This window comes from Lissotriton vulgaris, chromosome 9 (assembly GCF_964263255.1).
Source record: "Lissotriton vulgaris chromosome 9, aLisVul1.2, whole genome shotgun sequence".
In the NCBI taxonomy this organism is placed as follows: Eukaryota; Metazoa; Chordata; class Amphibia; order Caudata; family Salamandridae; genus Lissotriton; species Lissotriton vulgaris.
The window spans coordinates 246,037,309-246,051,951 of NC_141697.1; the positions used below are offsets into that span (position 1 = coordinate 246,037,309).

The 14,643-nt window shown below is 42.3% G+C and overlaps 1 protein-coding gene across 1 annotated transcript in view; it reads right to left on the reverse strand.

Moving 5' to 3' along the window:
• Positions 1-1,846: 1,846 nt before the first annotated feature.
• Positions 1,847-14,643, reverse strand: part of CNIH1 (cornichon family member 1) — a 122,979-nt gene continuing 110,182 nt past the window's right edge. The window contains exons 4-5 of the mRNA XM_086937434.1: positions 13,405-13,548; positions 1,847-2,478 (exon numbers count right to left, since the gene is read on the reverse strand). Of these exons, the coding sequence (XP_086793560.1) occupies positions 2,451-2,478; positions 13,405-13,548 (172 nt within the window). The 3' untranslated portion in view covers positions 1,847-2,450. The remainder of the gene's footprint in view (positions 2,479-13,404; positions 13,549-14,643) is intronic.

Consider the following 14,643-nt stretch of genomic DNA (forward strand, 5'->3'; position numbering starts at 1 on the left):
GCTACCTTACCCTTGGACATCAGGAAATGACGGGTGTGACATGGATACCCCCATATAGTCTTTTTAGTTTATGTTTTTGCACTTTAAATTGCCGATTGTATGCATTATGGGCTTTAAAACGGGAATTGTTAATTTAAAGACAGAATGCCTTTGATCTTTACTGCAACTAAAATGTATTTATTTTATTTTACAGATTTGTAAAGCGCATGGCTGCCCGTAAGCGTCCCAGCGCTAGTGATAGAAACAAAGTGCGGAGGGGAAGCTTTATGGGAACAGCCAGGTCTTGAGTGCCTTACGAAATGAGAGTAGATTGGGCTGGGCCCGGATGTCTGGGGGCAGAGAGTTCCACAGCCTGGAAGCATTATAAGCAAAGAGTCGACCTCCAGAGCGGGCTTTCTTGATTCTGGGTACCGATGCCAGGTTACAGTTTGAGGATCGGAGAGTTCCATTGGTATTGTAGGAAGTGATAAGGTCTAAAAGAGCTGATTTTTGGAAAATGTGATGGACAAAAATAAATCTGAACGTCTGTAGCAGCTTGTGCTTTTACGGCACTACAAGTAAACATTTTTACGAGAGTTAGGAGGAATTCCTCATTACGTCTGGAAAATTATTTTTGTTGACTGGGTCTGTTATACCACTATATGCGCTTTAAAAACATGTAAAGACCAAAATTAGAAATGTCTACAACAGATGTGCTTGCTATTTTAGCATTAGTAAAACTATTCAAATGTTCTTATTTTGCTGTGCCGAATGCCTTTTCAGATAAATCAAACATACAAAATGTGATGGGAGGATGCTTGTAATAAGTTTAACTACTGGTAATCGCTTTGGGTAGCATTCCAATCCATAGTTCTATTACTCACCATGTCACCTCAAATTAGATCCAGCCATATGCAAATCAGTCTTGATCCTTCGACAACAGGAACAGTCCTGCAACCTAAGAGTGGTTTCAGCCTCATTGGGCCTCTCCAGTCTAGTGCATCTTGGTTCAAATTTGAAGAAGACCTGGCTTGGTAGTTTGGGCAGGGCTGTTCATATTGGAGTAGGACCAAGACTGGTCTGCATTTAGCTAGGTCTAATCTGAGGTGGCATTGGGGGTGGGGGTGCGGGGCAAAAGAACGATGGGTTGGAATGCTATCCCAATCACTTGTCAGTGGGTAAACTATTTGGAAGCATTCCACCCATCACTCTATGTATTTTTCATTTAATGTCCTTAGAGGCCAGGAATATGCCCAGACATAGATCCCTTTCGCGCTGTGCCACTGGAGCGAAGCTACAACCAACTAAAGAGGCCCAATCAGGCAAAACCCGGTCCTGGGTTGCTTGTGTTCTGTTTCAGAGAAGACCTGGCTTGGCAGTTCAGGCTGGCTGTTCCTATTGAAGCAGGAGCAAGACTGGTTTGCGTATGGCAGAGTTTAATCTGAGGTGGCATGGTGGGCAAAACAATAATGGGTTGAAATGCCACCCGAGATATTGCTAGTGGTTATAATTATTGCTGGCAGTCCTCCATTTACCCTTTCTGCGTTTGATGCTTTTTAGAACAGTCATTCAGAATAGAACATGATTTCAGAGCACAAAACGTTGCTGCTTATGATAGGATTCAATCAGCTTATTGAAAGCCAAGAAACGTCCAGTGAAAGTATTGACCTGAACAGTAAAATGTGTGTTATTGTTGTGTAGTAATGAACAGCGTAAATAATTACAAATCTGCCAAATGTTTATTTTTAATTTGGTTGTAAAGCAGATTATTTTCTCCACTTGTACTCAATGTAAAACATACATTTTGCAATACAATCATATCAGGATCAGTTCAAATAAAAAAAAAAAGAAATAAAATACTCACACATGAGGAAGTCAGCATGAATTTTATATGGCATTTACAATTGAGAAAGGTAACCATGTATTCTAAAGCGTGATGGAATGTGGATAGAATCAGTGAAATGCACACCCAATGCTTGTATACAACAGTTCAAGAATGGAAATGTATTGATTGTTATGGCATTTTTTAAAACATCGAATAGGTTTGCAGTGCATCCAGCCAACACCGCTACTGGGTGATGCCCCACAAAGGCATACGTAATAACTAGAATAATTTAAACACACTTGAACTCCAAAGTGAGCCCTTCCAATGGTCTTGTACACAGCCGTTCTAGCACAAAACCTGTTCAAGTAATAGTTTAGAAAAGGAAGGCAACAAATTCAAGCTAACATCCTAAAATATTTCAGCAATAAGTGTACATTATTTTTAGAATTCATTTCTTTTCAAATAGTGTCCTATTGGACCATGAAAAGTCTTTCCACCTGCAGAAAACATGAAACGTTTTTAAAAAATAGGCGTCATCACATCTTTTGCTGTAATCTGCGGACTGCTAGACGTCCTTGTTCTGCTTTTCGGTTGTGGCCTTTGCATGCAGTTAACTGGAACTGGAGTGATAGGATAAGGTGTCTTCTTAGGAGCTCACTAATACATAAATCATTCTGCAAAATAAATAAAATCAGTCAATAAAATTAAACAAAGATTATGAAGGCAAATGATCACAAGTAGGTCTTATGTTTTCATGAGGACTACAATTTTGAATGTTTTATGCATTTTGGTCACCGAGAGAGTACTAAAGGCACCAGGCAGATCTGAGGACTGGAAGGATATTTCATGCAAACTGAGACTAAGCTCTTTCTAGATCACTAATACGTTTTACTGGGGACAAACAAAAGCGGAATTTAATAATAAAAATAGGCTACCTTTGATGATGAAAGTAAGAACCTTTTTGTGCATGCACGCTACCTTCTAAAAAGAATCAAGTTTTAACTGCATTAAACATGGTGGGTGTAAACACCAGACTTCGCATAGGTAAAGACTTCTCCGGCGACCTCTGCTGCCTGACAGAGGATCTGAGAGGAACAAGTATATGCTGCAATTATGAAATTAGTCGCCTTGATTTCCAAAATTCTTTAAAGAAACACCTGTTATGTTTTCCTTTCAATTGACTAATCAATATCTATATATGGTCCAGTTGAAGACTAAGTGTAGTCGAAACGCGTAGGCCGTCCTGTTGCTAATGCACATGGTGTTATAAAAGAATAAAATAATCTAAACTTACTGCTGCTGTGGTGCAGTGACTTCTGAACACAAGGTGGGAATCAGAAGATTCGAAGTTATATATATATATCTATACTACTATTATAAAGAGAGAACACAAACCTTTGAGCCAGGTAAACTACAAAAGTAAAGCACCAATCACTACACCCAATACACCATTTGAAAGGGGAGATGTGGCAGAAGGACATAGGCTATAGATAAGTACACCATATACATTAAAAAAGCAAAAACGCCAAAAGTGGTAAAGTAGTAGTAGTCCCTTGGGGGCGTGGTCGTGGCCGTCTCAAACAACAAATGTGGGCGTTTACAGGGCCGTGCCAAGTGCAAATAAACATAGGCCAAGCGACTTCACAACACACTTACATATGCCTCTATAGAGCGGAAATGTGCTTTCACTGAATTTAGAATGCACAATATGCAGACATGGAGCGGAAATGCGCTTTCAATGAATTTCTAGCAAACATTTGCAAATCCCAACACATACAGCGGAAATACGCTTTTAATGAATTTAAATTCACACATACAGCGCGGTAACACCAATATACAAAAACAGCAGAGGTGCGCGCTATAAGAAATATACACACATTCGTTGCAGTTACCCAGACAACATTGACGGCTTCGAATTAAAAACCGGGCGGGCCTTCCATCGACGAGGAGTGTCAAATGACGCCACACAGGGGGCAGGATTAATCGCATACTACACCAATCACAATGCACTAAAAAAAAACACACACACGACTTGAGCTTACCAAAAAAAAAAAAAATCTTTAACCATTGACCATTGACCAACGACGTCACAGGGGGTAAACACGAACAAAAAAAGCCGGCATTTCTTAACGGAGAAACGCAATCGCCTGCGCATTCACGAGACTTTTCTCAGATCTTGCGGACAAGATAAAACGCTTACAATAAGACATACGAATAACGAAAATAACAACTGCCCATAATCACTCGAGCACTGCCAGGATTTCACCACACAATTGACAAAATGAAAGGGAAACTTCTTTGAAGGGATACAAAAACGAACACACGGAAAGAGCCTTCGAAAGAAAAAAAACATTAAACAGGTGTCACAACACTTTCCTCACATCTTGCGGACAACATAAAATCGCGGAAAACAATACATACGAATTAAAAAAAATAACAAGTGGGCCAAATCAGTTGAACAGGGCCAGGACTTGCAAGACAACTCTTTCGCGTGGCGGGCGGGGGCCCTGAAGCAGCCTTTTACTCCCGGACAACGTCGGGACGGGCTGCTAGTATATATATATATATATATATATCCCAAAACAATACCCTTAGAGGCATAGAGTGACGCATACATGATGCAAAAAAGGAGCAGAGAACTCAGAGTAGTTATCAAATTTAGGTGTAAAGCAGCTCCTGTATAGAGCACCCTTAACACTCTAGATCTGCTCACCTCAAATGCCTGCATTTTTTATTAGTCTTTAAGCATAGGATTAGCACAGTGCCATACACGCCGAGATAGAAAGGGACAACGTTTTTTGCCATTTCTACAGCAAAGTCTTTAAGCATAGGACTAGCACAATGCTGTCCATGCTGAGCTGCTGTAAGACGTAAAATGTCTCTGTGTTGAGAGTGCTATATACAGGAGCTGCTTTCCACCTAAACTTGAGAACTACCCAGAGTAGTGCTCTGCTTCTTTTTTGTGTCTCTCTCTCTCTCTCTCTATTATATATGTATGACTGCTTGAATAGATCAATGTGCTTGAGTCGGCGGTATTAGACAAACCTCTTCCACTTTACCGCATAGCAAGCTCTAGGAGTGGGACAGCGAGCCTCTTTGAGGATAGAGAAGCTGCTTGACATTGAGGTGTCTGAATGTACCCAGGTGCTGAGTGAGAAGATCCGACTGATTGAGAAGCGACTGATTGAGAAGCTTCCTGTGAGGGACTACAGACAATTCTAGAAGGTTTGTGAACCAAGATTGTCTGGTTCACATAGAGGACACCATTATGTGGGTAAGAGAGGTCTGCCGCAGCCTACGGACCGGAAAAAGTGTGAAAGGCGGGAAAGTGTAGGCAAATATCCCTGACCAGTTCACCCACAGAGCTTTGCCATCCATGGACTGAGGGTGCAGAAACCTGGAGACAAGACTTGGGCCTTTTGCATTTTGGGTGGTTGCTAACAGATCTACATTGGGGAACCACCAGCGTTGGAAGTGTGGGCGTAGGACTTGGGGATGGAGTGCCCACTGGTGGACTTGTTGCCACATCCTGCTGAGCATGTCTGTGAACTTGTTGTCCACTCCCAGAAGGTATACCACTAGCAGAAGTAACTTGTAGTGGATTTCCCGTTGCCAAATTTTCTGCGCTAACACCAAGAGCTGGAAAGAATGAGAGCCCCTTGTTTCTGAAGGGAATATATGGCAGTCATGTTGACTGTTTTGACCCAGACTGTTTTGTGATGTACGCGGCAGAAGAAAGCTTTGATAGCCAGTTGAACCACCACTGATTCCAGATAAATTGATGTTTAAGGTGTGTTGAAGAGATGTCCACATACCCTAAAAGTCAGCTTTTCGAAATGTGCCCCCCACCCCCGGCCCATGAAAGAGGTGTCCGTGATATTCGTCACTTGGGGAACAAGATCTAGAAAGGGCCTGCCTTGCAACAGGTAGCTGCTGTTCCATCACTGTAGAGTAATGGGTGTTGGTCCAAATGAACATTAGACCCTCCGCTTTGACCCCTGTTCTACCAGGCACTTTTGAAGAAGCATGAGTAATCAAGCATGTGGAATGATGGCGATGTCGGAGGCCATCATGCAAAGAAGGCAAATTATTGGCCTGAATGTTATTGGGCGATCTGGCTGAAAAAGAAGCAGCAGAAGCTGGAAAGCTTGGACACGTGTGGGGCTGAGATAAGCCTTCCCTGTGACTGAATTTGGAATTGCCTCTGGAAAGGGCTGTAACTGAAGGGGTTGGAGGTGGGACTTGCCCACGCTTATGGTGAACCAGAGATCACAATTGAGATCTAGGGAAATCGGGTATGGGCCAAGCACTGCTGTCTGTTTGCGCTCTTGATCAGCCAGTTGTCGAGGTGCGGGAAAATCTAGATGCCGCCCCTCCTGAGAGGAGCGGCTATTACTGCAAGGCATTTGGTAAAGACTCTGGGAGCCGTAGTTACACAGGGGGCAGAACTATTAAATAAAAGTGCTGTTCACCCAGAACAAACCTGAGGTATTAGTGGTGCGCAGGGTTGATCAAGATGTGCAAGCAGGCTTCATTTAGGTTGAGAATGGTCATTAAGTCATCTTGCTGCAGTAGAGAAATGACATCCTGGAGCATGACCATGTGGAATTGCTCCTACAGGATGTACTTGCCGAGGGGCCTTCGGTCCAGTATAGCTCAGAAGGTCTAGTCTTTCTTGGTGATGAAAAATTACAGGGAGTACACCCCTTTGCTGCTTTGGATGGGCACCACAGACTATATGGTTCCTTTGAGAAATAGTGCATCCGCTTCCTCCTGGAGGAAGCGCTGGTGTTCTGTGGAGAGCGAGTGATTGCATGGGGGTTTGGGGAAAATTTGGCGGTGGAGCAGCGAGTTCCAGGCAGTAGCCCTATTCTAAAATGGACAGAACCTATTGGTCTGAGGTGATGTTTTGTCGTTTTGTCATTTTGTCATTGTGTGAGGAACTGCTGCAAGCCCCCTCCGACAGGTGCAATGTGTTTGGGAAGAAGGAGGAGGGAGTTGCTGCTTGGCGGGGGAGGCTCCCTCTGCTGCAACGCTTCTACCCTTGTGGTTATTTCCTCAATAGGCCCCTTTGAAATAACCCCAGAAGGTGTGTAGAGGTGGAAACCTCTGGTAAGGGTTACTTTCGTGCCATCACAGAATTGTGAGTAACGAAAGGACGCACAGACAATGGGGACTGAAGAGCCCCTATGCCTTGACCAGGTCCTTCTTGATCTTTTCTAGCCTCTGATCAACGTGAGACCTGAAGAAGTATTCAGATGCTGTTGTGTTTCTGACTTAAAACTCGAGACAAGCAGCCAGGCATGTTGGTAGATGAGAACACTGGAGTTAATACTCCTTGCGGCTGTGTCAGCCACGTCCAAAGCCCTTATAGTTGTATTGAAGAGGTTTTGACCAACCGCAACAAGCTCCTAGGCCATTTGCATGTACTGATCCGGGAGGAGTTGGATAACGTCTCATTTCATCCCACTGTGTTCAGACGTATGTTCAGACGTACGTTCAGAGTAGGCTGACCAAATTGGTGATTGACAATGGGAGGTAGATAGGGTAGGAACCAATTTCCCTGCTGCATCGACTTTTTACTCTCCTTGTCAGCCTAAATACCGTTTGTATATGTGTATTTAGGGCACTATGGATGACCAGAGAGTGTGAGGGAGCTGCCCCCTCATGTAAGGTAGGTCTGAAGGGGATGTCTTGTACTTTTTGTCAACCCTGGGCATGATTACTCGGGCCTTAACAGGATCTTCAAAGACATATTGAGTGGATGTTAATATACTCTTAAGCATGGGTAGGTACTGAGTTAAGTGCGGGGTATGTGAAGGCGTTTCCATCAGGAAGTCATCCTCATCTGTGATGATGTAGAAGTCTACCTTGTGAAAGATGACCACCCTTTCAATGACATGATATGAGGCGGTATCATCAGGAGGGGAAGGCTTGGCTGGATAGAGGTCAGGGTCGTTGTCACCTGGGGGACATCATCATAATTTTTCCAGGGGATTATTCTGGGGTTCAGGGTCATATGGGGCATTGTATGGGTTTGGGGTGTGATCGATCTAGAGATCTACTCTTCCCATAGGAGGAATAAGGAAACCCCTCTGGATGGCAGAGGTGACCTGTGTGGTGTAGGGGCTCTAGGTGAAGGGGTGGGTACCTTGGGGGGAGGAGAAGAGAAAGGAGGAATAGGAATGAGAGGGTATAGGGCTAGTGTCCCTGTCTCAATGCTTCTTCAGCTTGGGAGGTGGTTGTGGTGGTGGATCCAGTATAAGCTGCTCCTCGTAGGTAAACTTTGTTTTGTGAGTAAGTGTGTGCTGCAGCTTCGGTAGCGGTGTGGCTGAAACTATGCCGATTATCGGGTGGATTAATAATCTGTTCTGCCTACTGTCCAGCTCCTTCTGAAGGTGATGTAGAATGCAGGCATTGAGATTCTCGGAGCCCCCGTGGATGGTCAAATCAGCAACTGTTTGGGCTTTGAAGCCGATCTGGATGAAAAATGGTGCCCCAGCCCTGAAGGTCGGGTCTTATATGGCTGTTTCAGCACTGTGATTGGAGTTGGCCATAGTGCTGGCTAGTTTTCCTAATAATCCAGGTAGGGCAACATAATCCAGGAGAACTTTTCATGGGTATAACAAATACAGAGACCTCGCTGATAACATTTGCAGGTAAGTCTATAGATTGGTTGACATGAAATGTTAAAACCACCTTTGGCAAAAAATGTGGAAATGTGCAGAAGACTACTCTGTTCTTGTGCACCTGGAAGTAAGGATCCTGGAGAAACAGAGCCTGAAATTCACTAACTCTACATAAGAATGTGACTGCACCTAAGAAAACCACCTTCTAGGAACTGGTGTGAGGTACAGTACATGGTTTCAAAGGGTGATTCCATAAGTTGAGTTAATAGGACATTAAATTCATATACTTGGGCTTTCCTTGGTGGGATTATTTATTTTAGTCTTTCCCACTAAGATTAGTATAACAAGAATCTTGAAAATGAACTTTGATTCGAACGGTGTGGAGAAGGCCCTGCTCGGTGCAACCCCAGACCTCCCGTATCTGGTTCTACGCAGCTGACAATTTTGGCTCATGCCGACGATGCAGCTTTGATTGCCAGAACAAGAATAGGACTTCAACACCTCATCCCTGCCTATGTGACCTTCATGAGTACTTTGGACTTAAAGGTCAACCAGACAAAGTCATTTGTAATTATAGCAAGTAGGGGGGGGGGGTTCTTGTGATAAATTGACTTATCCTTACACAGAATCGAGGAAAATAGAAGCGGTTGACTATTACCTAGGGGTTTTATTTGATAATAAACAAACATGGTCTTTGCTAGTTAAGGGGAGGGCCATGGGAATGGAAAGGAGCCTAGCGGCGATAAAAGCATTAATATCCAGAATAGGTATAAAACCATTAGCCGCTATTAAACAGATTTACTACGCTAAAACCAAGTCTGCGGCCATTTATGGGGCTGGTGTTTGGGGTATGGCCCATGTGGACTGTCTCCAATCTATTGAAAACAATAAGTTATTGATGTCTCTTCAACAATCCTGTAAAGATTATAGATTACATATGGAGTTGGGTTTATCACAGATGCAATTAGACTATCCCCCATCTTGCCGTGGCATTCCATCTGGTGCAGGGACACAGTACCTTTAACACAAAATGTAAAAAGGAACTGCCTGAAGAGTAGACAATTATAAACTGATTAAATGGTTAAACTACGTTGAAGTAGGACTGAATGCGATGGGGATATCAGACTTTTTCAAGGACCCACTAGTTTGTAGACTGACCTCAAGACAAAGGGTGATGGACACATTCATATTAAAGGATCAATATAACCGTAGTGAGAAGAACTACAGTAAACAGTCAATCCTCACCTACCAGTAACCTACTTCCATCTTAAAGGGAGGCTACTTCTACTTGGAGGATGTTCCAAAACTACAACATAGATTCATATTATTGCGATTTTGCCTAAATAGGATACCTCTGCTGCTTGGGTTCCCAGAGAAAAGGTTTAACCATTCAGAGCTGTTCCTCTGTACCCGTGACAGGAATTCGCCCCAATCTGACCTCCATTTAATATTGTTCTGTGGATTTTATCAGAGAGAAAGGAAAAAAATACATCTTACCAATTTTAAAGCCCCACAATTTTAAACAATGTAGGCTGGCATTATATTATTTTTTTATCACTTATTGACCTGCTAGTTGTTTTCCAGTACCGTCTTTTTTCTGTGCCGGTTTAAAAACCGGCAAGTCCCCGAGACCATAATAGGCCTTGGTGTTTACCGTTTTGAAAGATTCTTCCTACTGTTTTATTACAATTCATTTGAACCGGTCATCTGTGAATTTACATATCGAATTCTGTAATGAATTTATTATCCTTTTAATAACTCTGGTATTACTGGAAGCTCTGTAATGTCATAGCACGCTGTCTACCGGTGTAATTTTTAGATTTTATCTGTTACTTCTTTGTACTTTTATGATCTTATTTGATGATGATCAAATAAAGTTTTTCTGAGTCTGAACTTGTATTCTCTGTTTAGCAGGTAGCTGCTACTGCTGCCAGGAGATGATGTATGGAAGTGTAAGCCAGATCCACCATCTGCAGAATTTAAAGATACTGAACAACAATTTGAAATGAAACATGTAGAATATGTAATTGTGAATTTGCACAGTATTGTACAGTTGCACAGTATTGTACAGAACAGCTCCATTTGGCTATACCTAGAGCGATAGAGGCTTTTCCACCAGGGTCATCCATCGCTGTGGATCATCTCCTGTTCATTTTGTGTATTTTGTTGACGCAAATACTGTAAGAAGGACAGTTAAATAGACTGGCAGTAATAGCACTTTACTAAGAGCTGCAAGAGGTGTTCAGGAAAATTCTTCACTATTCTTAAGGACTAGAACTTTCGAAGAGTCACCCATCTTGAGCCAAAGTATGTAATCATTTGCAAGTCAAAACTTGTGCTTCTCATGAAAAGCAGGTTCATCACTCTCTGCTCTGAATATGGATTGAATCTAAAAGGCGTTCAGATAGCATGACAGTATCCAAAAGCAGTGACGGGTAAAAATATCAGTTAATTATAACTTGGATGGACACTAGAAATCTTGATATGTCTCGACGAAGACGTGAGTTAAATGTTTGCACAACGATCCACTATACCAATTGCCTAAAACATTTGAGGCACTCATTAATGTAACTGAAACTCCACATACTGTTGAACCTACTGTGTCAATTTTCCCTTACCTGGGAGTGCGTTTAAGATAGCACACTACTGGCACCTTTGACACCTCTTGGGCACTGTTGAGATATTGAGGCAATCAGCCTGTGGGTCAGGGGATCTTGGTCCAGGGGTTTTATTTGAGTTCTGGGCCTAGAGACAGTGCCTTTCTTGTTGGTGGCACCAACATGTACCCAGAGTAGGTTGTATCAGTCCGTGCAGTAAAGGCATAAACAATTGGATGGGTCGAGCACACCATCAGGTCAGAAAGTCACTCACAGGTGCAAATTCATGGCTTAAATAGCAGCCTTTGTTCATGTTTTTGCTTTGGAGTATGACCCATGTAGTGGTGCAGTTCATCTTTGCAACCTTCATTTTGTCCTGTCCTTTGCTTCAGATGTCCATGCCAGTGCCTTATGGTCAAGGTGTCCATGCCAATGCATAATGGTCATTGTAGTACAACAACTATAACAGTGGGGAAAATATGACCGAAAACTATTTTCTTTTACAAAATGTCTCAAAATTGCAGAGGACACCAGAAGATACGAAATGGTACCTTCCTGAATAACATTTTCCAGAAGATGTTCAATTGTCCCTTTTAAATACCTTTCCGTCATAAAATGTTTAACCACAGTAATATTGGCCACAACACATTATCTATCAGAGATTCTACTCAATAGACAAACATCAGTCTTAACTTCCAAGGCACTGCACTGCACGTTCAGTTAGATTAGCTGGGCTGCTTAAGGTAACAGTCCAGTTTTCCTATCTTTTCTTTCTAAAAATTCAGAATTTCTAGAAATGAAATTTTCAGTAAAAAACAACAATATGAAATGGAGCACAGTTAAAATACCAAGGCATCACACATGTGGCAACTTAAAAACCTTTCTTCCTCCCCGAACCTCCCACTCATTACAATTTTAAACACTGTGTCGATTCCGCCAGGGCCCTCTAATCAGACACGACAACCGTGTCTGGGGCACCACAAATATTACTTCTGGAATGTTAAGCTATTTTCGAGGGCAGCCCCGGCCTTCATTGACTATCCTTTTGGCCAGCATGCACTAGTCCATGTTGTGTCTCAAACCCTCTAGCAGGGACACTTATTCCGCTCCCCACATCTTGGCAATATTCCTTTTTGCGATGCCCAGCCCAAACGTTAACCATATATACTTTCCATAGGGAGCAGGTCTGTTTCCTCCCAGACACTGAAAAGACACCATTTCGCTCTCAGGTGAGGATCAGCTTACTTTGTTCATACAATCTATTACGGTCACCCAAAAGCCCAGTAGATTTGGACGTTATCAAATTGTGTGGTGGAAGGTACCCTTGTGGCTACAACCCTGTCTGCAACGGACTCTTGATCTCCTACCCATTTAGAACAGCATGGTTGGGCGATAATACGAATGGTGAAGGATTTTTTATTGTAAGAGGAGAAAATCAGAATGTATGGCCACTTCTCTATGGGAGGCCATGGCCTACACTCAGTCCTCATCTTCAAGACCCACCAGATTGTGTGCACAATGCTCGTGCAATTGTGTCAGAAACTCAGGAGTGTTCTGAAGTATTTTCTTATACAACAGTGATGTGGCCTTGCTAGATATGTATCAGTCAAGAAGCCTGTCCCCTAGTCGTGGGGACTCTGGCAGTACCGTACCCCCCTTGGAAGCGCCACCCTCAGTGCATGTCGGACCTGCAGATAGCGATATGTTTTTTAGGTGATAACTGGTAGTCTTGTTGTAAATCTGGAAAGGGGGCAACGTCACCTTGTTGCCATAAGTCCCCAACCCTGGTGATTCTGACTAGCTCCACTTATCAAAGTCCGGGCGGTGTCTCAATGTTTCCAAATTTTTCTTTCTTAGGGGCTGTTCTGCCAAGCTCTCCCCTATTTAATTCTTTACTTTTAGGAAAGAATCAACATTTCTTAGGTTTTAAGATTCTATTAAAACCTTTTCCAGATTGAATTACCTAAGTTTTTTGAAGAAGGAATTAAAGGCGAGTTTACTCTTTCGAGTTACCACACATAGACAAAGATATTCAATATTTAGAAGTATCAGAGAAATAAATATGATGAAGTTATATTATTGTTTCATTTTGTCAGGCACGCTTCATTCCTCATCAGTGCCTGGACAATCTCACTAAAATCTTACACTTAATTTCTATACGACTAAATCCGTTTAGGTAAAACAGTGGCTTAGCCACAGTACAAGAGAATGAAGTTGATATATCGGCAGTCAGATCAGAGCTGTATGTCCCTCAGTGAAATAGGAGCATCAAAACTGACCTCGGTGAACATGTATTTGTCCTTTTATAGCAAGAGAAAGTCACACCAAAGAAACTCAATTAAGAGAATATACCGTAGATTAACTACTAACTTACCCATACAAGTAGTAGAAAAATGACAGAAGGTAAAAAGCTAATTTACACCAGCCTTCCTTTTGACAATATGCTAGAATATCTGCATTCATGATAGTTGTTGGATCATACAGTCCTGGACCACTCATGACTGGCCTGCTCATATACCTAGGAATAAAAATAGCATGCAACTGGAGTTAAACAGAAATATTTTCCAAACAGAATGTTCTCACTTGTTAACATATTCTGTAAGGCAGCCAATACTGTCAAACTAGTTAAATATTTGTTTTCATTTCCTCACCAAATTCAAGAAGTCCAATTTGGGAAAAGACATGCATAAAACATTCCTTTCCACATATTAACTAAGATTGAATTGATACACCAGAAATTATTTAGTGGTAATTTAACAACTGTTGTTGCAGAAGAAACCATAATTATGGAAGAAAAGATAAAAGGGTACTTACCAGTGACAAATGTTTCACTTATTCTGATACGCTTTCTTGTGTTAATATCTCTGGGGAACCTTAAACGGATGTACCATGTTACAACGCATACCGTTACAACTACCTACTGTTACAACGCGACCATTACAACGCATACCATTACAACGCATAGCGCTTTGAGGTGCTGGATAGTGGTAAGTATAATTTACTATTCTAACTCCAGTCCCCGTGGACCCTAGGGAAGGTGTTGGATAGTAAATTATACTTATTCCCTATCCTAGAGCGCCCCCCAGCGCAATGCGTTGTAATGGTATGCGTTGTAAAAGTCGCGTTGTAATGGTAGTGCGGAGTAAAAAATGCGTTGTAACAGGTGTATACCACCTTAAACACATTGTGGCAGACCAATACTCTGTGTGTTGAAGGATGCCCTGCACAGCCTTGATGCTATCCCTTTAGCTTTTCACCAATTTGCCCTAAATGTATGACATGGAAGTTCAAGGTATTGCAAAATGCTGGGAGTAACTTGTTGTAGATGAGTAGAAGTAAACGTAGGAGAGTAACTAAGTAGGACCAGTGTGGCGTCTAGTAGGAAAGGAGTATGAACATTGTCCACCATTGCCAAAATGGACAGCAGCTCCTCTTCAGTCCAGACTTTCACCGTTTTAGAAGACGTATCCCTAATCCTCTTTCATGGCTGAATAGGGAGAGTGTTTTTTATCAAGGCCATTGACTGCGATACCCACAAGGACTGAGCGGTCCTAGATATTGAAACGTTCTTTACATTAAACTAGAGACCTAGGAGGCCTTCAACTTGGAATGA